The sequence below is a fragment of the Eurosta solidaginis genome, chromosome 1, assembly GCF_040869045.1.
Source record: "Eurosta solidaginis isolate ZX-2024a chromosome 1, ASM4086904v1, whole genome shotgun sequence".
NCBI lineage: Eukaryota > Metazoa > Arthropoda > Insecta > Diptera > Tephritidae > Eurosta > Eurosta solidaginis.
Window position 1 is genome coordinate 395,732,114 of NC_090319.1, and position 23,352 is coordinate 395,755,465.

Genomic DNA, 23,352 nt, shown 5'->3' on the forward strand with positions numbered 1-23,352 from the left:
TTGACTCTGTGTAGCGAACAGAATTTTGTAATTGAAATTTAAGTTACTTCCCGATAAGATACAAGCTTGAAAATTGGAGTATAGTTCAGAACCCGATGACAATGCAATAATAAGAAAAAAACTCCGATAGGTGGCGCACGGATCGAAATATTTAAAAAAATCGTATTTGTGGTCCGATTTGGATCATGTTTGGAACAAGTATTACATACAGTCTCGTAAAAGTGACATCAAAATACTTTGGAATTCGAGGAGGATTATCTATTGAGGACTTAGATTGTAACAAGTTGTCAGAAAATAGTCCTTGCATATAATGAGAAATAATAGGCATTAATTAAAACTTGAAATAAAATAATAAAAAAAAATGTTTAACTTGAACGGTTTTATTGGAAACAATATTTACATTAAGTAATAATAATACTAAAAGCTAGAAAATAATTACGTAGGTCCTAGGTACTAGTCATCACACTCATAAATCTTGATCTTGAAAATTTAACGATAAATAAATAGTTTTTTTTTTGACAATAACACACCCGATATACATAGGCTGCTGAATTGTATTTTTTTACAAAAATTTTATATGAGAAACAACAACAAAGCAGACATGACAGGTTTAAAATCATACCACATACGCCGGATAGGAGATCTTGTGAATTGCCTAAATGTTTGGTGTTATATTTAAAATAAAATTTGGCATGGATGTAGATAGTTATTTCTTCAATTTTATTCTTGCTAAAAATATAAAAACCGGGCAAACTCTGAATTTCATATAACTTATACATGGACAACACGGACTTTTCTCAAGTTAACTTTAAGTGTTATCTGTCCGTTAATAACTTCTTTGTGAATAAAATTCGTGTTTAAATGGCAGATAAATTTTAAAGTTTGAGAAAATGGAGCCGTTAGTTTTGGGCTTTTGATATATTTTACATAGAAGACGGTCTAATTCACAGTTATGTATGTATGTATGTATGTATGGATGTTTAATAGAATTATTTTAAGCTAATTAAATTTCAATTTAAATATAATGGGCAATTCCATGGTAACTCATATTACATCGGAAGCAGAATTTTACGAGTTTAAATGATATTTTTCTCAATATTTCACATGCAACTAGATAAGCTATGTTGAATTATATAGAAAAAGTAAGGGAGCGGTCACTCAAGTTGCTTAGTTCAGAGTTACAAAGAAGAAAAAACTGAGTCGATCCAATGGTTAAGGGTTAGTCAAAACTAATTTACATAGAGACCAACCTCACAAGAGATAAGGGGCAAAATATATGATGCTTTGTTATTTTTTACACTGGCCTTGGCCCTAAATATATATATACATACCTTTATATTTAGGCAATTCAAAAGGTCTCCTATTCGTCGTATGAGTAAAATATAAAATACAAGGCGCGATATACGAGCGAGGAGATTTAGGCCGAACTTGTCTTCCAATTTGTATCGTCCTACTTTTAAATTTTTCCTACAAATGGGCAGGACGATCTCCGAACGGCATCTGCAAGCAAATAAATTTTCGATAAAAAGCTTTTCATGGGAGAAATACCCTCGGATAGTTTGCCAAAAAACCGCGGAGGGGCGACACCGCCTAGAAACATTTTTGTCTAATTAAAAAAAAATTTTCCTACAGATTTTGATGTTGCTTCATGCCAATACCACGTCGGTCGCTATTGTAAGGGCTATGATTTTAAAAACCTCATATATGCTTCTTTGTTGTTTCTCAAAAAAAAATTTAATAACAAAATACAACTCAGCAGCCTTTTGAGCTATTCAAAAAGCATCCTATTCGTCGTATGCGATATGGTTTAATAAAATTTCATATTTGCAACCATCCAAAAAACTTCAAAATTAAGACATCACAACGGATAGGACTATCTTATGATGCACCTACTTTTTTATCAGGTTATTGTCAAATTGACCTCCAGTCATCTATCTCAATCCATTAAGTGAGTTATTAAATATTAAATTTATAAAGACCCGGTCAAACAAAATATTGAGCATAAAATGGTTTTTAATTTTTGTTTAGGTACTTTTATTTTAAAACATTTTAGTAAAATACTGTAACGCAAATAAAGCGCTAATAAAAATGCATCATAATTGGGATGGAAGGGCCGACCCGTCTAATAAAAATATGGATTTTTATATTATTAATATTAATATCTGGGATTTTAGGAGCAAAAACGTGTTGTATTTCGGTCACTAACGTTTGTATTTTTAACACTCTTATATGTGACCCGGCCTATGTAAAGGTGGTTTATGACTCAAAAAGAATTGCGAGAAACAACTGTTAAAGATAAACAATGCATTTCTTCAGTTTCTTAGTAGTTTTTTTTTTTTTTTTTAAGTCATAAGCCACCTTTTCATAGGCCGGTCACATATTAGCTTTATTTGTATGTAGTTTTTTTAAACTATATTTATTATTATAAATAAATTCGATACTATAAGAGGAACTTATGATACATTTATTATTGAAATATATTCAATGAAAAGAGGTAAATAATTACAATTACTGTTTAATTCATGCACGGTTTTTAAGTCGGATTTAAATTAGTTATCTTTTTTTTTTAATTTGGCCAATATGACACAATTCCAAGAGAGTTGTATGTTTTCATTATAAAAAATTTATAGGAGTTTATCTCTCTCTCTGCTACGGAAATGCCCATATGTACATATTTAGACCTAACTAGAGGTAGGTACGTGTATTGTATTTAGTACAGACTCAGATTCATTGAAGGTGGACGTTGGGGGAGCAATTGACACTTCATAGGTCATTTCCGTGGATAAATGTCCAATGTTTGAACTATTCTAATTCAAAAAGTTTAAAGCGTAAAAACTGAGCAGATACTCTTTTATACATACCCACCAAAAAATTTAGACTAGTTATAAAGTGCATTTCATTTGGTCAAGAGGGTTTTGGCAAGCGGACTAAAAACTTGGCAGAATTCTGCTATATTCAGCAATATTGCTTATACTAATTTGAATGTGTTATAGATAGCCGGTAGTTCATGTAAAGTAACGCTCATATATGGGATTATAAGAACATTATACAAGGCTTATAAAAAGAACAATCATGGCTTATAACTACCCTAATTATCTGCTGCCTTAATCCTATTTATTCCAATCACGGACACGGTTTTTTGCTGAGAGCTAGTGTACATATACATATATTTGTACGTAGTGTATATACAGCAGCGAATAGAAAAGTAGCAGTGGCAATTTTTTTATGTATATTTTAATACACGGTGTGTTTTAAAAAATTTTAATTTTTCTGCCGACCACCCGGGAAATTTTTGTGTGGGCTTATTCTAGCAGGTGCCTAGTGTCACAAAAAGTTAACCGCGAAGTCGCACATTCGGCGCTTTTTTAGAGTCATTTGAACTTTTTAATTTTTTAAATTTTGCAATTAAAGCTTTCATATACGTTATTGATAGGGAAATCTATTTCAACGCAATAATAATCATATTTCTTTGCAAAAAATAATGGAAACATTTATTTTATGTTACGTTTCATACAACGCAAACAGTTATTTTAAACAAAATTTACAAAATAATGCGTATTTTTGTTTGAAACCACAAAAGTTCGTTAATCAGCTTCTCCAATTTATTTGAATCACAAATGGCAACCATTGTATTCGCAAACTGTTCTCAATAAACGACTAGAGTATTCTGGATGAGATATTTTTTAACACTGTACTTAACCCACGCCTTTTTAAAATCTGCATGCACAGATTCAAAAGCTTGCCCGCTCCAAAAAGCTAGTCCTTTTCCATGTTTTGAACAAAAGTAAGGCACGTGTTCAATTACAGCATGCAAGTCCTCATAACTTGTTTTAAATTTGTTAATACATATGCACGTTGAATTGCGGGTCTAGATTATGCGAAAAGCAAGAGTTGACTACCAGACCCAAATCTTGAAAACATTGAACATATTTCATACATTTACCGCCATGTTTTTTTGAAATTCTTCTCAAAATATCTACATTTTTAAGCTGTATGGTAAGAGGTTTTCCATGCATTTGTGAGAGTGATATGTTGCCATCTGAGCTATTGCCCTTGTCAATTTATTTTTCAATATAACTTTCTTTTAAAAATTCGCACATTAAATGTTCTTTTGTTTTTGTTTGTAAATTTCCTTGCACTGAAGGTTTCACATTTTTATATTTTGTCGATGATTTGCAATTATGTTTCATACCTTTGCGTAACTCAGATAAGCACTTTGCACATTTTTTTACAAAACTAACCGCTTTCTTCAAACGTAACGGGTGCTTACGTTTTTTTTCATATGTGCACTTACAAGTGTTATCTAAATTTGTTCTTGTTTTTATTTTAGGAAAAGTAAAGTCAGAGTAATCTGGCACATCAAATCACTTGTCATCTTCACTTTTAGCTAGTTAATAAATTTTCATATGACAAGTTGTACATATAGATGTAGGTCATGATGAAATAATAAAGGTGATGTCAACAACATAACCTCACTTTTTCGGCAGCTCTATTTGTCAGTATTTACTTGTACTACAAAAGTACTAAATTTTTATTGCTAAATTTTTCCTACAAATTTCCTCAAAAAGTTAAGTTTTCTGCAAAATGTTGTCTATAATCTTTTGGGGAATACAAAGTTATGTTTATGTCTAAAAAATTCTGGTAGCGGCTTACATAGTTATTATATTTCTAAACGTATAGTAAAATCTACTCCGATCGTAGTAGAATTCAAAGGCAGTTATGTATGATAGACAACCCTCTAAATTATGCATGCCGAACTTGTCAGAATAAGGGAAAACGTCAACGGGATGAGAACTCCTGGATATTAATTTCATCATGGATGTAGGTAATCTGCTGTTTGAAGCATTGTAGTTTGAAACTAATTGAATTTTTCTTTCGTTTCACTTCCAATAACTTTCATGCCCGGCTTCTTCTCTTTACAACACAAACAAATTTTTTTTTTCTGTTTTCTTCGTGAGTAGCTGCACGATAAAGCTTCTGTGACATGCTTAACAAAACTTTTGCACACATACTGATATTTGTTTATTTTATTTATTTAATTATTTATTTATTTGATAAGGGCCGTTTTTTCATCTAGACTTTAATTTCAGCACCCACTTTATTCTGCCTATACGTGAATTTTCGTTTGCATTATTTTGTAAATATTGTTTAAAATAACTATTTGCATTGTATGAAACGTTACATAAACATTAAAATTTTTTAAAACCCACCGTGAGTCCTGAAACAAAGCAAAACAATCCCCAAAACGTTTTCGAAAAAATTCGAAAATTTGTCAAAAGTCGAAGCGAGGGCTATAACTTGTATTGTGTTAGACTAAGCCCTAGTTTACATATAACGAGATTATCTTCATTTTCATACTTAACGCCTAATCGTTAATTATACAACTAGATTTACCATATAAATTTTCCCTCTTGATAAACGGTAGTTATGAACAACTATTAGAGATGCGGATTTTTTTTTTTCATAGAAAAAGTTCCACCTCCAGAGTGTAACCTCTAATTGGAAGCACAAAATAAAAAAAAATCGTAAAACTTTGACAGGAAATAAACTATTTCCCAGAAATGGAACATATGTAAACGTCTAGATTATCTATTGACGATTTATTGTAGATCAACGCATGTGTAAACGGTCTAAAATTGATTTAGCTTGAAACTGGATACTCACAAAACTTCAGGGAACTCCAAATAAAAAGTTCGAAATTTCCAGTAATATTTGATGAATAACAAAAACAACAAGAGATTACCCCATGACAGAACTCGGTGGAGAGAACTCGTTTTTGCCCTATGCTCCTAAAGGAGCGATATCTGTTTTTGTAATTTACTTAACAAAAATTTCAAGATAGGTATCAAGGAATAAAAATAAATAAATAAAACGTTTTTCGTTTCAATTACCAAATTCATAGCAGTTTTTTCTTGAAATATCGAAAGTATTAAAATTAACTAAATTGACGAAATTAAAAAAAAATTGCCATTGCTATTTTTCTATTCGCTGCTGTTCATGAACATACAAAATGTTAACGCTGTATATATATGTATATAAATGATATGACCATGTATATATGTATTTATTTATATACATATATAGGTATGTATGTATGTATATTTGCACAATCAATGCGCTATATATCTGACCATTTCTGACACACGATTCATCCAACAATTGTTACATATCAAAACATTCATGTCAACTTGGCGCTATTCTAGATAGATTATTGCTGGAAAATTGAGATTTCAAAATTAAAATCCATTATAGACTTGGAACGGCTCGCTTCGGCGTAGTTAATTCAGTATTAAATGCGCGCGAGGCAAATACAGCCATCCCACGCTCAAATCACTCTGGTCCGTTTAAACAAACAACAATGGACAAATTATAGTGCAAATTTCAAAACGCGAACGACGCGGTATATTCTTCCCATTTAGATCATTTAAAAGAATTACAAATTAGTAAAGAATAGAAATGCGAGTTTTAATATTCTTTATCGAGTTCTCTTAATCCTCCTAGTATGTGTGATTATTTCACAATAAAAAATAAATTTGCGATATAAAAATATTGTATTGCATTTTTTATATTTTTAAAAACACGAACATTTATCTACGCTTGCCTTCATTATTCGCGTCCCATTGGAATTAACGCAATGAATAAAAATTCATATTTGGACTCGGTAAAAATCCTGTCCGGAAAGCCATATCCTTTACCACATGTACATAGCTCCAGTAGTCAGGACGCATCTAGAAGTATACGTCTTAATCGAGGTCTGGGTCTCGGTATCAATGAGCAAAGTGGACGCTTACAATGGTGTCCTGGTGTAACATGTTGTAAGCTTTTGATTATCATTCCAGTGATATTATTGCCAGTAACACTTGCATTAATTCTCTTAATGCGTATGGACAATATGCTAACTGCGCTTCGACTGCAAAAAGAACAACAGCAATTACAGCAACATAAATATCCGGCATATTTAGACGATATAAGTTTTAATTTGCTGCCTAATAAGGATGATTTTATCGAGGATATAGTCAATGAACAATTTATACTGCCCTCAGATATTGAGAAGAGACAGTTAAATGAAGAGAAGCGAATCAAACGTTGTATAACCTTTAAGTTTGGTTTAAGTGAAACAACAGAAGTAGAGGACAGGGATATAATGAAGGATGCGCGAACCTCTTTTCTACCACAAGGTACTACAGCAATACCTCGCGAATGCTTAGATAAACTAAGTTCGATCAAAACCGATGGCAGTTTTGTAAGCGATGCAGTTGAGGAAATGTTACGTAGACGTTTACGTCGTACTTCCGGTGATAACACTGATGCAGATCAATCTAGAATAATTTTAGTGAAAAACGTTGGACGCAATATTAACTCAGATTCTGGTTCGCATGAAACAAGCAGTGATGAAAATCCTCTTAGTGAAGAGGAAGTGCGACTTTTTGGTGCTACGTCAGCGTTACAGACATTCTGGAATGAGGAGGGTACAAAAGAGAGTATACGAGATGCTCAGGCTAAAACAATGAGAAAATACATGGATACACGTGTGAATCCATGTACAGATTTCTATAAGTATGCCTGCGGTAATTGGGAGCGTCTACATCCCATACCCAAGGACAAGGCTGGCTTTGACACCTTTGAAATGTTGCGTGAAAATCTCGATGTTGTACTAAGAGAACTATTGGAATCCAAAAAAGATGCAGGAACAGCGGCATCACATAAAAAGGTTATAGATATTCAGCATAACAATTACGAGCATAGAATAGAAACAAATGCTGATATAATAAAATCAGGATCGCCTGTTCCTGGTACCGTAGCAGTTGTGAATGAAAAAACAGATATATCGAAATCGGATCAGGATGAACTAAAAGAGAAAGTTGTGCGCCTACGACGCCACATCGTTCAACATAGGGATACCCTAGGCCTAATACTTCGTCGTTATAAACGTCAAAAGGTTGCAATAAACAAACGAAAACGTTTGATGAGTCTCTTTGGAGGGGGTCACTTTTCACCAGAGGATGTAAGCACAACCGAATATTTCGATACAAATGATGCCCAACTGAAAGCTAAGTATCTTTATCAGTCTTGTATAAATACAAATCTTCTTCAAAGGCGTGGCATTAAACCTTTGCTAAAATTGATAGAAAATCTGGGTGGATGGCCAGTATTAAATCCAAACTGGAAATCACAAGATTTTGATTGGCTTAATTTAACAGCGCAGCTACGTCGTTACAATAACGATATTCTTATTGTCGAGTGGGTAGGTCCCGATATAAAAAACTCCGATGAAAATATTATACAATTTGATCAAACTAGTCTTGGTTTACCAACACGTGAATATTTCCTGCAAGACATGAATGCGCGCTATTTAACGGCATATCAATTGTTTATGTCTGATATAATGCAGAAGTTGGGTGCACCACGCGATCGTGCTATTAAAACAGCTGCTGAAGTTGTGGCTTTCGAAACGCGACTCGCATCGATAACTGCACCGGCGGAACAACGTTTAAATGTAACCAAACTATATAATCGATTGACTCTTAAACAATTAAATCAGGCTGTACCGGAAATAAACTGGCTGCGTTACCTAAGTACACTGCAAGATCGTACCGTACGCGACTCTGAAGAGGTGGTCATTTATGCATTAGATTATATGAATGATCTTGTGAGATTACTTCGTACAACCGACACCAGTACTGTCTCTAATTATTTACTTTGGCGTTTTGTGCGCCATCGCATTAATAACGTTGATGATCGTTTTGAGGATACAAAACAAAATTTTTACCATTCACTATTTGGCCGCGAAGAGAGTCCATTACGTTGGAAAGTCTGCATTGCACAAGTAAATACAAATATGGGCATGGCCTTGGGTTCAATGTTTGTGCGGAAATATTTCGATGAGAATAGTAAACGCGATACACTTAAAATGACACATGAGCTGCAACAAGCTTTTCGTGAAATATTAAGCAACACAGACTGGCTTGACACGAACACGAAGCACTTAGCTGAACTCAAGGTAAACGCCATGTCGCTAAAAATCGGCTATCCAGATTTTATACTTAATCCTACCGAGCTTAACGAGAAATATACAGGTATACGAATACATCCTGATCGTTACTTTGAAAATACTTTAGCCGTTCTGTTACATACGGCCAGAACGGAACAAAACAAGCTACAAGAATCGGTAAATAAAACAGCTTGGCAAACAGCACCAGCAATTGTGAATGCCTACTATAGTCGCAATAAGAACCAAATTATGTTTCCGGCTGGGATACTCCAACCACCTTTTTATCATCGCCATTTCCCACGATCATTAAATTTTGGTGGAATTGGAGTAGTAATTGGTCATGAACTGACTCATGGCTTTGACGATAAGGGTCGGCTATTTGATCGTAATGGCAGCATACATAAATGGTGGACAGACGCATCAATTAAAGGCTTTGATGAACGAGCACGTTGCATAATTGCCCAGTACAGCAATTATACAGTTGGGGAGGTTGGCATATCGCTAAATGGCGAGAGCACACAAGGTTAGTGCAAATTTTGTATGTCAATAGTTAAAACGACCTAAATTTTGTGTTTTAATTTAAACTTATACATGATTTCTAAATTTTTAACGTATCCACTTTCTAATTTTTTGTACTTTCACAGGGGAAAACATTGCTGATAATGGCGGGTTACGGCAAGCATTCCATGCATATAAGGCTTGGCTGAAAAATAATCCTCAGGCTGCTGCCGACGAGCGCCTTCCCGGTATCGATATGACTGGCGAACAACTTTTCTTTCTCAATTTCGGACAAGTATGGTGCGGTGCAATGCGACCGGAAGCGGTTCGCAACAAACTGAACACAGCGATACATAGTCCCGGTAGATTTCGTGTTATTGGAACGCTTTCTAACTCTAAAGATTTTGCTAGAGAATTCAAATGCCCTGAAGGTTCACCCATGAATCCAGTTCATAAATGTAGTGTGTGGTAGATTGGGAAGAAATTGAAAATCTGCTACAACCATATCAATACGGGTGCGTAATGAAGGACACAGGGAAAATAGTTTTAAAAAAATTATCTTTAACGAAAATTATGATATGAAGATTTGTTTAAAATAATTTTTATTTAAACCTCAAACTAATACGAGACTATTTTTCCATTCACGCCTGATGATTAATATATTTTTTAGTACAAACGTAAGCAATTAATAACTCATTGCTCCAAACTATGCATCTGCGATTAAAAAAATGGCATAAAAAATTATTTGGAAATTTGATTTTTTCTTCGTTAAATATAAAGAAAGGTTATGAATTGTAGAACGAAAACAATGTAAACTAATTCGAAAGCAAAGTGTGTATTACGACAGTGTGTATATGTACCTATGCTTTTCCGGAATTCCATACTTGTTGTGGAAGGAGCGAGAAGGGAAAATAGCTCTCTGATATCCTTCTTCCGATGCCAATTTGTTTTATTTGTATATTTCTTGTTTATTTCGTTGAAGAACGCAATGTAAATTGTTTTATGTAAAAATCTTGCTTGTGGCTTATATCGTATATTATATTTCAAATTTTGGTAAAGTTCAAGTGCAGGTATGACTGAAAGGGAATCCTCTTATATATGTATGCATGCCGATCAGGGAAAACGGTAATGAGATGAGAACACCTGAATATTCATTTCTTTAGGGCAACGAAAACTAAGACCTTCAAAATTTTTAAAAAAGGAATTCAATGTAAAAAAATTGTAAAGTGCTAGTTTTGGTATGGCATCTCGATATGTAAATTCATAATTTTATTTGAAATTATGGTGGTAGCGTGCTGCGCCTACCACACCGAAGGTCCTGGGCTCAATTCCCAAGCAAAGAAATATCAAAATTTAAATTATTTTGCCCGAGAATCATTTCAAACACTCCGAGCACATTTCTGCCATAAAAAGCTTCTCAGTGAAAATTCATCCGTCTCTTAGCTGCCGTTTGAAGTCGGTATAAACATGTAGGTCCCGTTCCACCAATTTGTAGAAAAATAAAAAGGAGTATGACAATTCTTGCTTTGAAATTTGGAAACATTTTCAATATAGACAATTGAAACAATAGGGGGACTCATGATAGCATATAAACTTATAAGGTGTAAAATTATATCCATTTACACACGCGGTTATATGAACGCACCTAGTAATACTCTTGATAAACTTGATTGTTTTTCAGCTGTATTATTTCCAAAAAAATTTTTTTGATTGTTATACAAATTAAAAAATACCAAGATTAAGTGAAAAATCAAAACTAAAACGCCTTTACTTGCTGATGTTGGAGATTTTTGATGAAAATGCCGTCTGTAATGTCTGCAAGGTTGCATTCCTTTGAGTTTACCGCGTTTACACAATGAAATGTGCGCGTAAATTTATACAAATTGTGTAAATGATTTTTCATACAAAATTTGACAGCTCGTGCGTAAACTAGATAAATTTATACGTTTACACACTTTATAAGGCATTTATACGGTTACATGAGTCCCCCTAATAAGTAAAATGGTGGCATTGATAGATTGATTGTAAATAGATTCTTCAAGGGAGAAGTTGCCGATAATCAGCAACAAAACTGTTTGTGTTCAAGCGAGGTGTAAAAGTACAAGTTTGAAGCTTCTTAAAATTGGCATTGATTGTACTTTGAAAGCGTGATACGAATCGGACTACATACACAAATATTCAAAACTATTAATTTACTTTACAAATATACATATATTGGTTTGGGTATAGAAACTGTAGAAACAGTAGACAATTTTACATAAGCAAAAAGGAAAGATTCATCGATATCTTTGGCTTCTGTAAAGGAGAATATCCTAATAGTTTTCATTAGTTAATTCGTTTTCTTTTTTTAATGAAAACATCAAAAGGAAGAAAGTCGTCACTCATAAAATCAAAAAATAATGTTTACTGCTATTTTCTTACCCGCAGGTGTATATATCGATTAGAATGGGCTAAATTTAAATAAAATGTCTTTTGGTGTGGAGAAATTTCAACTTTTTATTAAAAGTCCACCAGGGCTAAAACCCGTAGTACATACTCAAATAACTTGCTTTACATATTCTTGGAAGATCTTAAAAAAAAAAAGGTTTGACAGATTTAGTGGATATGCGAGGTTAATGTTCAACTTCAAATTGTATTTAACGACTCCCACAATTCTTTCAAGTTGACTACAAATAAGCCAACCGAAAGATAAATTTAGTTTGCATTGACTTGCTCAAATTAACTTTGGCACAGAATATGAAAAGGGCTATTAAGAAATGCTTAAGCCCACCTTTGAAGGGTCGTACGAATATTTTTTCAAAACGTTTGCAAAAAGAAAATTATATCTAACTTAATCAACATCATGGAACCATAGGTGGTATATGAAACGTTAAACATTCATTTCGTTATTGAAGGCTATCTTTTTGGATGTCCTGAGCATTATTTTCACCATATCAAAAGGAGAAATGTTTTTTTTTTATTTGGCCCAATCTAATGTTGATTGCATTTACAAAAACATATATAAATAAGTATATACATATATACATATATGTAATGATAAACTCAGTATTTTAGCCATATCTAATTCATATATATTTCTATAATATATTTTAACTTTATTTTTAACTATTAAATTGAGTTATTAAAATGCATTTTAATTCTTTTTATTACCTACAAACATCAATTACAAATACATATGTACTGTGCAAATATAGATAAACACTTGTATATATGTATGTATATGTACTATATATGTAATATATGTATGTATTTGTGATATATGTACCAATTTAAAATAAAAGCCTATTCAAAATTCTTTAAATAACATCCTCTTAAGCAAACAGTTTACATTTACCTCTGGAAAACTGCATATCAGTCAGCATTCAAATTTAACTTATGTACATACGTCATCCTAATTGATTGGTGTTCACCAACCTTCCTTCGAAGGACCTCCACCTCTTCCTCGGTTGTAAAATACGGTTTTCGACAGGCATAAGGTACATGTTTTCAATTTGTTTTCAAAAAAATATATAAATGATGATGCCACACGGAGTCGGCATAAAGCAAATACATAGGCCCCAGAAAAGAAGGACGCTTGGTGGGAAATATTTTTGCTGTGATTACAGAATTATTTCGTTTAATGGTGTGGGAGAAAAATAAAAGCCTCAAACGAAGCACTCAATTATATAGATATGTAAATACATATAACAAGGGGAGGGAATTATTTTTCTCTAAAACATTTATCTCGAAATAATGAGCGGCATATATACATACATATGTATGTACATACATATGTGTAAATAAATGTTTGAATTTATACTTTGAAGAATTTAAAACTGAAAGCTTCTCGCACATTTTGGAAAAGCACAATATGCTGAAATACTTAAAATTAGTTTCTATTGTGCGTTGCCATCGGTGGGACAGTATGACAGTCTCTTATGAAAAAAAAACAACTAACCTGTAATTCCAAGAAAAAAAATATAAAATATAATGAAAAAGAATTCTAAAGCGTAATAGTGGAAAATGCAAATATCACAAATCTTAATTGTCCTAGCAGTTCTTTCATTTGTTCAAACGGGGTCGAATAATGTCAACAGGGTCAGTGGCGATGAAGGCATCCAAATAGGTAAGTATTATTGGACACGATTTGGCCGCAATTTTGCAGGAGAATCATTTCAAATATGTTACTATAAGTAGATCACATAAATCGTTATGTTCTTCGTTTATAAATTGACAAAAGTATAAAAAAAAATTAAAAAAGCAGAGCTTCATAAAGTATTTCACAATAGAAAATTGAAGAGTGCAATGCAATATAAATATTAAGGGTGTTATGGAATTTCGCCTTGTTTGTCAGCTATTTCAGTTTAACAGCTGAAAGTGGAGTTGCATAATTATCGACAGCGGTATAGAGAAGCCAACCACGGAGACCGTTAAAGAATAAACTCGCGCCCTTCCGTATTGGCAGCCATGTTACTCGTCACTGCTAGAGGTTTGAACCCATAATTGTTTTAGACAATTTGGGAAACAGATAGGAACTTTAGTCTAATTAAACTATTTAGAAATAAAACACTCTATCATACTAATTATCAAAGCGGCTGCGTTGTCATCCATGGCCAATCTCAACTAAAAAAAAAAAAATGTGAAAAACCTTTCAACTAACTCGCCCATTAATTTTAACTATATTGTATTTTATTTATTAGGCATCATATCAGACAACAATGCAGAAAAGTTGCGCAAAACTTTTGACTATGCAATAGCTACAGCGAACACTGATCTTGGTATTCCATTAGTTGGGAGCGATGCAGAAATCAATTTCGGAGACTCGATACAAGGATATACACGGTTATGTAAATTCATGCAGGTATGTATTAATTAATATGGGATTCGGTTATTATTCCTCCGTCATTATCTGTTCACATACATTTGAACATGCTTTTCTTTTGCTTAACTCACAAAGGTCCTAACCGACCGATGTTTGGAAACTGAATTTTTCGCAGGTTTTAGTATGATATCGTCGATGCCTTTGCAAAACCATCTATCTACAAATTGCAAAACCACCCAAATACTACCATGAAGCAAACTTAGGATTTTTTAGCCCTGATTTCAGTCCGCCGAGCTCCATCAAAAAATCATAACTTTCATATTGGAATAATAATTTTGTAAAATTGAATTTGGATTTAAGCTCTTTCGCTTATGGGTACGACTTTTTCAACTGAGCACCGTTTTCACCAAAGTCAATATTTTGCGATGATATTTGGTCAGCGCCGAGTCTTGTGGTCTAGAAGAACACTGTGTGAATTTTGTTGCAAAATTCTGCATGGTTTTTTATAAATTGGCAATTAAATATTTTTAGACTGTATTGGGAAATTAATTGTTTATCCGAAAGTTAGCGTCCAAATGGGACAATTTTTTAGGTATAGATTCAAAAGACATTGAAATTGAAGTACAGGGCAATATTATTTTTTTTCCAAAAAATTTTTTTGTTGTTGGTTTGCAATATATTTTCTATAAACAATTGAATATTTAACTTCGCCTTGCGGACGGAAATTTTAAAGAACAGCTTATGTAAAAAACATTTCTGGGATAATCTACGAAAAAAATGCTTGAGATCTGACATAGTTTGAAAACATTGCTTTGTTTTACGAAAGCTTTAGTACTAAAAATTTTGTTTTCAATAAGGAAAAAAATAAAAATAGAGTTATTAATAATTATTTTGTTTGCATTAATATTAAATACGACCATATTGGTGAACAAAATGCCGAATCCAAATCACTGGTGAACCCTTTTCAAAAAAAATAACCATAATACAGTGTACACAAATTTAGTGCGAATAAGTGATGAAAATGTTAAATTTATCGAACTAGCCGGACAATACGTGGGACGAACGTGTAGAAAATATTTATACAACGGAAAATTAAATTTGTCTCATAATGGAAATACTGGTCATACCCTGTACAAAGGTTATAATTATTTTTTATGCCCCGTAAATAAATTCCACTGTTGAAAACGGTTCGCAAAATATTGTGGAAAATCCTATGGATCTCCAAACCATCCAGAGCAGATCCAGAAAAAATTCCATCAAGTGCCAATTACATTAAGAATACTGCCATCAGTAGTTCGGCTTATTTTTCAGATTTTTTTTTCCTCTCGTCCATAGGATTTTCCACAATATTTTGCGAACCGTTTTCAACAGTGGAATTTGTTTACGGGGCATAAAAAATAATTATAACCTTTGCACAGGGTATGACCAGTATTTCCATTATGAGACAAATTTAATTTTCCGTTGTATAAATATTTTCTACACGTTCGTCCCACGTATTGTCCGGCTAGTTCGATAAATTTAACATTTTCATCACTTATTCGCACTAAATTTGTGTAAACTGTATTATGGTTATTTTTTTGAAAAGGGTTCACCAGTGATTTGGATTCGGCATTTTGTTCACCAATATGCTCGTATTTAATATTAATGCAAACAAAATAATTATTAATAACTCTATTTTTATTTTTTTCCTTATTGAAAACAAAATTTTTAGTACTAAAGCTTTCGTAAAACAAAGCAATGTTTTCAAACTATGTCAGATCTCAAGCATTTTTTTCGTAGATTATCCCAAAAATGGTTTTTACATAAGCTGTTCTTTAAAATTTCCGTCCGCAAGGCGGAGTTAAATATTCAATTGTTTATAGAAAATATATTGCAAACCAACAACAAAAAAAATTTTTGGAAAAAAAATAATATTGCCCTGTACTTCAATTTCAATGTCTTTTGAATCTATACCTAAAAAATTGTCCCATTTGGACGCTTACTTTCGGATAAACAATTAATTTCCCAAAACAGTTTAAAAATATTTAAATGCCAATTTAAAAAAAACAATGCAGAATTTTGCAACAAAATTCACACAGTGTTCTTGTAGACAAAAGGCTCGGCGCTGACCAAATATCATCGCAAAATATTGACATTGGTGAAAACGGTGCTCAGTTGAAAAAGCCTTACCCTTATATAAAGCTCCTAACGGGGGACAAAAGGAGCATTTTGGAGTATATAAAAACTAAATGTTCTAATATAATTAAAAATAAATATTACTTTCCCAAAGAATATTAGCATTTCGGTTCATCACTATGCTGCTACTAAAGAAATGCACAAAACAATAAAGCAAGCAGCCACACATACGTGTAAACAGCGAAGCTAAAAGCAAAGAGAATATTTCACATGCATATGTACATGTAGGCAGCAACTAAGAGCAGAATTTATTACTCACACATACACACGCATATAAAGTCTAGACCTTACGAGAAATATGTGAACGATGCAACAGAGAGTATAAAAGCATCGCAAGCTGAGGAGTAATCAATCAATGTGATTTTAAACCAGTGCAAAGTTAAAACTGTGGCTGTATGAGTAAAACTAAAATCATCTTATTGGTAGTGGTTTAGTTGTTGATAAAAAATCAATGAGGTTGGACTTATGCACGCATGTTTGTTAACACACAAAACGTAATTCGTAAATATGCCATACAAATACTACTTTTATTGCTCGAGTCTAAGGACAAATTTAAAGAAAACAAGTAAGGAAGGCTAAGTTCGGGTGTAACCGAACATTACATACTCAGCTGAAAGCTTTGGAGACAAAATAAGGGAAAATCACCATTTAGCAAAATGAACCTAGGGTAACCCTGGAATGTATTTGTATGACATGGGTTTCAAATGAAAGATGTTAATGAGTATTTTAAAAGGGAGTGGGCCTTAGTTCATAGGTGAACGCCTTTTCGAGATATCGCCATAAAGGTGGTCCAGGGGTGACTCTAGAATGTGTTTGTACGATATGGGTATCAAATGAAAGATGTTAATGAGTATTTTAAAAGGGAGTGGGCCTTAGTTCTATAGGTGAACGCCTTTTCGAGATATCGCCATAAAGGTGGATCAGGGGTGACTAGAATGCGTTTGTACGATATGGGACATTAAAGGTATTAATGAGGGTCTTAAAAGGGAGTGGCCCTTAGTTGTATATGTGAAGGCGTTTTCGAGATATCGGCCGAAATGTGGACCAGAACATCATCTGTCGGGTACCGCTAATTTATTTATATATGTAATACCACGAACAGTATTCCTGCCAAGATTCCATGGGCTTTTGATTTCGGCCTGCATAACTTTTTCATTTCCTTCTACTTAATATAGTAGGTGTCACACCCATTTTACAAAGTTTTTTCTAAGGGTTTTGCGTCAATAAACCTATCCAATTACCATGTTTCATCTCTTTTTTCATATTTGGTATAAAATTATGGCATTTTTTTCATTTTCTCGTAATTTTCGATATCGAAAAAGTGGGCGTGGTCATAGTCGGATTTCGGCCATTTTTTATACTAAGATAAAGTGAGTTCAGATAAGTACGTGGACTAAGTTTAGTAAAGCTATATCGATTTTTTCTCACGTTATCGTGTTAACGGCCGAGCGGAAGGACAGACGGTCGACTGTGTATAAAAACTGGAGTTGAATGTTGACATGATTTACTTATATACTGTAAAGATATTAATATCTTTGTTAAAATTTTACTTAAAAAAATTTTTTTTTAGAGTGGGCGTGTTCGTCATCCGATTTCGCAATTTTTTATTTAGCACACATATAGTAATAGGAGTAACGTGCCTACCAAATTTCATCATGATATCTTCAACGACTGCCAAATTACAGCTTGCAAAACTTTTAAATTACCTTCTTTTAAAAGTGGGCGGTGCCACGCCCATTGTCCAAAATTTAACTAATTTTCTATTTTCCGTCATAAGATCAACGCACCTACCAAGTTTCATCGCTTTATCCATCTTTGGTAATGAATTATCGCACTTTTTCGGTTTTTCGAAATTTTCGATATCGAAAAAGTGGGCGTGGTTGTAGTCCGATTTCGTTCATTTTAAATAGCGATCTGAGATGAGCGCCCAGGAACCCGCATACCAAATTTCATGAAGATATCTCAAAAGTTACTCAAGTTATCGTGTTTACGGACGGACGGACGGACATGGCTAAATGAATTTCTTTTTTCGGCCAGATCATTTTGATATATAGAAGTCTATATCTATCTGGATTAGTTTATGCCGTTACGGGTTACCGTTATGCGATCAAAGTTAATATACTGTGTGAGCTCTACCCAGCTGAGTATAATAAATTGCTAACTAACATTAAACCATGAAAACATTCTGCGCATGAGCATTTGTTTGCAAAATATCTTTTTTTTGGCAAATACGCAAATAAACAATAAATACCATTGTATATTTTACCAAAGAGCGCAACTAACAGCTGATCGGTGAAATTCGCACATTCACACGCACAGTTCTCGACTCAATTTAAAAAAAAACTTAAGTTTATTTAGCTTAAATTTTAAGGTGAGATAAACCTTACCAATTGATGTATAAATAGAATATATAAGGCGTATTTGTTGTTATTAAAAGAAACTTTTTATTTATATTAAAGTTTTTAACTTTTTTTTCAACTTTAATTTAATAATTTCATGCGTTTTTAAAGCATTTTCGTGCATTGAAATACAACCATGTGCATATACGTTTTGACATTATATTTCATACTCGTTCGTGTTTGCCATTCTCATTGTTTCTAAATTCGTAAACAAGGACTGCAGTTATTCGGTGTGATTTTTCGAAAAAATTTATTATTTTTGTGAAATTTTACACTTAATCTGTGGTATTGTGGTGGTCAAAAAGGTTTTATGCAAATATACTTTGGCTTACAACGCGACAATGTATTTCCTAATGTCGAAGTACTTATATGTGTATGTATTTGATGTGGAAGCTTACATTTGAGAACAGTCCATTTGGACAAAAAATGGCCCTTTTCAACCCCATATGGTCCGCTGGTCCCTTTTTCTTAATTTTGGTTCTTGTTCGGCAGGGATTTGGTACTTTTATTTCTTTTTCACTGAAACAAAAATTCGAAATACTGCTTATAAAATTTACGGCAAATCTATTACCCACACATAATTTTCAATTTACTTCTGTAAACCCATTATGTACATGTAGCTTAAGTTATTAGAAGTTAACCAACCCTATTGTAAATATTGTAAAAATATCGATATGAAAATAGAGGGCCACCTTGAAAATAAATATGGTGGCCGGCACTTCCGGTAAATCTAAAGACTAGAAAAGTCGTGTTTCAACTTAATCATTAAACATCGTATAAAATAATTGAAATACCTAACCAATTTACACTTCAATGGAATTCTTACCACGAAAATTGCTCTATCTATAAAATGTAGCAGAACAATGAAATTTCACCCGGTAGATAATTAGGCAAGGCATTAAAAAGGGAAGTGTTGAATGTTCGGGCAAACACATTGTCATTAATTTTTGATGAAACAACGAACTTATCAGAAAAAAGGCTTTAGTGGTTAGATATTTCGATCGGTATTCAGTTATTGCACAGTTGAAACTTTTAAGACGCTTGATTTTTAGTCTGAGTTCAAACTCACACTTACTGAATCTAGGCTCTGGTATGAAGTTTAAACTGTTAGGGAAAAAGTAAACATCTATAAAAATAGCATTAACACCACTGCTTAATTTTATTTACGATTTACTGAGTTTGCCACAACGCAAATGTTTTAACCGTTCTTTAATAAAACCTAACTGCGCTATGCATTTTATTCCATTGCAATCAATCAAAACTAGGTTCAGAATGTTTGGTTGGTGAAAGACATAGACTAATCCTAGAAATGTGAACATATAATACCTAAAGGTGCACTTTATTTTTGTTTGTGCAGTTTGAATTAAAACCAAGTTTCTACTTTATTAAAATTTTATATATTAAACCACTGAAACATCCCAATTGTTTGTATACCAATAAAAACCCTAAAATTTGGTACTTTTTTTTGGAGATCTGGTCTTTTTTTCGATGCATTTTGGTCCTAAATGAAAACGTGGTGTGGCAACCGTGTTTGAGAACGCATGTGGCAAGGTTGCATTTTTCAGTACTATTTTTTTTTTAAATAATGAAATAGTAGTATGGAACCGACAGCCATAGTAGTAGACATGTATGTGAATATTTGCAAAGTTTAAAAAACAAAGGATTTTTTCTTTGAAAATAATCTAAAGGAAGATACACACGAGGCGTATCTTCATAGACGCGTATTAGGTACAGCATAAGAAATCTTGAGTCGTAGAAAATCCTAGCTGCATTCCATATTTTGTACGGGTCTACGAAGATATGTCTCGTGTGTATCTTGCCTAAGTTTAGCTTCTTACGAGATCCAACTTTTTTAATTAACAATGATAAATAACTAAGCTTAAGGTGACTTTTGAGTCATTTTGGCACTTGCGTTTCGTCTACATCTGACTTTGAACACACGCGCTTTAAGTGCTTCAATCTATAAGCAACGCACCGCCAACGTCAAAACAAAACACAAGTAATTAAAAACTTAGGGTTCTTCTTGAAGTTTCCTGGATTTCTTGAAAAATATAAGAATTTCTATCGCCGTTCAACTAAATAAAAAACATAATTTTGTATTCATGTCGATTTCGTGATCGATCAGGAGAGATGGTGGAACATATCCTCCTGGAACGAGACGGAATCTGATGATAGATCAACGGTCGCAGTGCAATCCCCAATAAATTTCCTATCTGTCTTCGTGTTATAAAAATAGTTGTATTTCATTTTTCCTCATGTGACAGGGGGACTTTTAACGTCCGTTATTTTAAAGTAACCCTTATTTGACGAATCACTGAACGATTTCTTTCAAATAAAGTGTTTGTTATCGTTCACCGAAGTTGGTGAAAACGGCCCCTGGAATTGTTATCTTATATAGCCAAAGAAAGTTATGCATAAGCAAAATTTAGTCAGCACAAAACGAATAGTTAGAGAAAATTTAAAATATAATGCATATGTATAAAACGTATGCAATTTATGAAATCATTTTTATTATATAAAATTAGTTTGACATATCAGATTTGTCAATATTATTTTAGTCCTGCTATTTTTAGCACATTTATAATATTTAAGAAGAACATTTAAGAAGTAAGAAACATGATTAATGCTTACATTAATAAGTGTTTCATTTATTTTCATTGAGGAATAAGTTCGTAAAAATAAAAAGCACATTTTTATAAAGTGCGTGTGAAGCTCCATAGATAAAATGAGTAATAGAAGGAACATTAGTTTATATATTACATTTTTAAAATGAAAATCTCCTGCTAAAAAAGTAATAGAATGAACATTGGTTTGTATATTACATTTTTAAAATGAAAATCTCCTGCTAAAAAAAGGAGCAAAACCTAACTATATTTTTTTATTTTCTTACTTAATTACACTCCCTTTTGTGATTCAGGATTTCGGGCAAATTTTGAAAAACCTCCGAACATCAATTCCTTCATTATATGACATTCGACTGCCTAGTCCACTGCCTTCCACTCTATTCGCAACATAAACTCTATATAAGCTGCCAAACTATATAGTAAACAATGGTATTTACTGCGTGTCATAGTGTACCTAAACAGCTCAGGCCAAGGGGGTCACTGCTGGCGGACAGTGAACGGCCTATTAATTAGGTTAGCTGCGAATATCAAATAAGCAGCCCTCGACCAAGAGCGGCTGGTGAGGAGGGTTTGGCTTAAAAGGCCTAAAGCACCCTGAGAACCTCCAGTGACAGGGCGAGTACATACCGCCCTGAATTAAGCATCCACAGCCTAGTGCGGGGTTGCTTCGAGGGAATACCTACCCAAGATAGGGAGGCAACTATACGACGTGGGATACACACTCAGGAAGGTAAAGAGGTAAATTATTTGTAAATTTAAGGTGATTGTCACATTAAACTGAGCCCAGTAAGGTCTTAATTAAGGTATACTGGAATCAACGACTCGGATATGTTTGTTAAGGGCTGGCGAATGTGGCATTCGGAAATCTCAGTACACGGCTTGACACACCGTCGAAATGACTTTCCGGTTAATGTCCCATTCGTCTCCGAACGTGGCCTCCCTGCCTTCGCATAGACAACCACGGGATCTATATAGGTAACTGCACACTCGGACCAAGATAGCGGCCTCAAGTGGGGACCCAATTAAATAAATGATGAGCAACAACAATACTAAAATAAAAAACCAAACACAGAGGAATGAAATGGCGTTCAATCCATTTGTAGGAAGGAAGCTAGCTCGCTCTCCAGAAGGGCGTGGCCCATCGGCTGGGGGCCTTAACATTTCGTCGCAAGTGGTAACGAAACCCATAGGAGCGGAGGCCGAAAGCAAGCAAGGAACGTTGTCGCCGGGTGCTACACCGAAGCTTTGCAAAAAGAACTCCGACAGCAAGGCTCAAACGGGCACACCATTATTAAGTGAGCTAATTAAGCAGGTGTCAGCTGCGTTAAATCAGCAAAACCCCCCTGGAGAAAAAAAGATGACCAAGCTAGGCAAGGCGATTGAGGACTTGATGCAGTTCTTCATAGGGCGTAATAATATACACGCGGAAATCAAGCGCTTGGCCTCCGTAATAAAAGTGCTGTAATCGAGTCGGCCCTAGAGGTAAAGAATTTAGAACATAAATTGCGTGCAAGCGAATGCGCCAAGGATAGAAGTCCATCACCCCCAGGAAAGCGACCGAGGAATAATTCGTACTCGACCAAGGAGAACAACGTGGTAAAACCCACTACTACTCTAAAAGATGTCTTACCAGGGCACGTGGGTGGACACAAACGACGGCAAGAAACGCAAGAGAAGACGGAGCGGAAAGAGGAAACTGCAGCCCAAAAGACGGGAGAGTGGCAGTTAGCCAAAAAGAAGAGCAAGAAAAAATCACTTAAGGCTAGGCCGGATGCAATCATCATTTCCAAGGCGGGGGATGCGACGTACGCCGAGATATTGCGTAAAGTGAGAAGATGCGACGAATTAAAATCCCTGGGTGAT

The 23,352-nt window shown here is 33.9% G+C and overlaps 2 protein-coding genes across 12 annotated transcripts in view; both read left to right on the forward strand.

Moving 5' to 3' along the window:
* Nep4 (Neprilysin 4) overlaps nt 1-12,621 on the forward strand; it is a 44,435-nt gene extending 31,814 nt beyond the window's left edge. For 3 of the 4 annotated variants that reach the window (XM_067763717.1, XM_067763716.1, XM_067763715.1), the window contains exons 2-3: nt 6,840-9,515; nt 9,637-12,621. In XM_067763717.1, the coding sequence (XP_067619818.1) occupies nt 6,840-9,515; nt 9,637-9,962 (3,002 nt within the window). In that variant the 3' untranslated portion in view covers nt 9,963-12,621. Of the gene's footprint in view, nt 1-6,258; nt 9,516-9,636 lie in introns of those variants that run through there. The other variant, XM_067763714.1, reaches the window with a different exon arrangement.
* A 710-nt stretch (nt 12,622-13,331) lies between these two features.
* LOC137238561 (glutamate receptor ionotropic, kainate 2-like) overlaps nt 13,332-23,352 on the forward strand; it is a 61,741-nt gene continuing 51,720 nt past the window's right edge. For 3 of the 8 annotated variants that reach the window (XM_067763721.1, XM_067763724.1, XM_067763726.1), the window contains exons 1-2: nt 13,333-13,595; nt 14,170-14,330. In XM_067763721.1, the coding sequence (XP_067619822.1) occupies nt 13,493-13,595; nt 14,170-14,330 (264 nt within the window). In that variant the 5' untranslated portion in view covers nt 13,333-13,492. Of the gene's footprint in view, nt 13,596-14,169; nt 14,331-23,352 lie in introns of all 8 variants that reach the window. The other 5 variants (XM_067763725.1, XM_067763727.1, XM_067763722.1 and 2 more) reach the window with 4 other exon arrangements.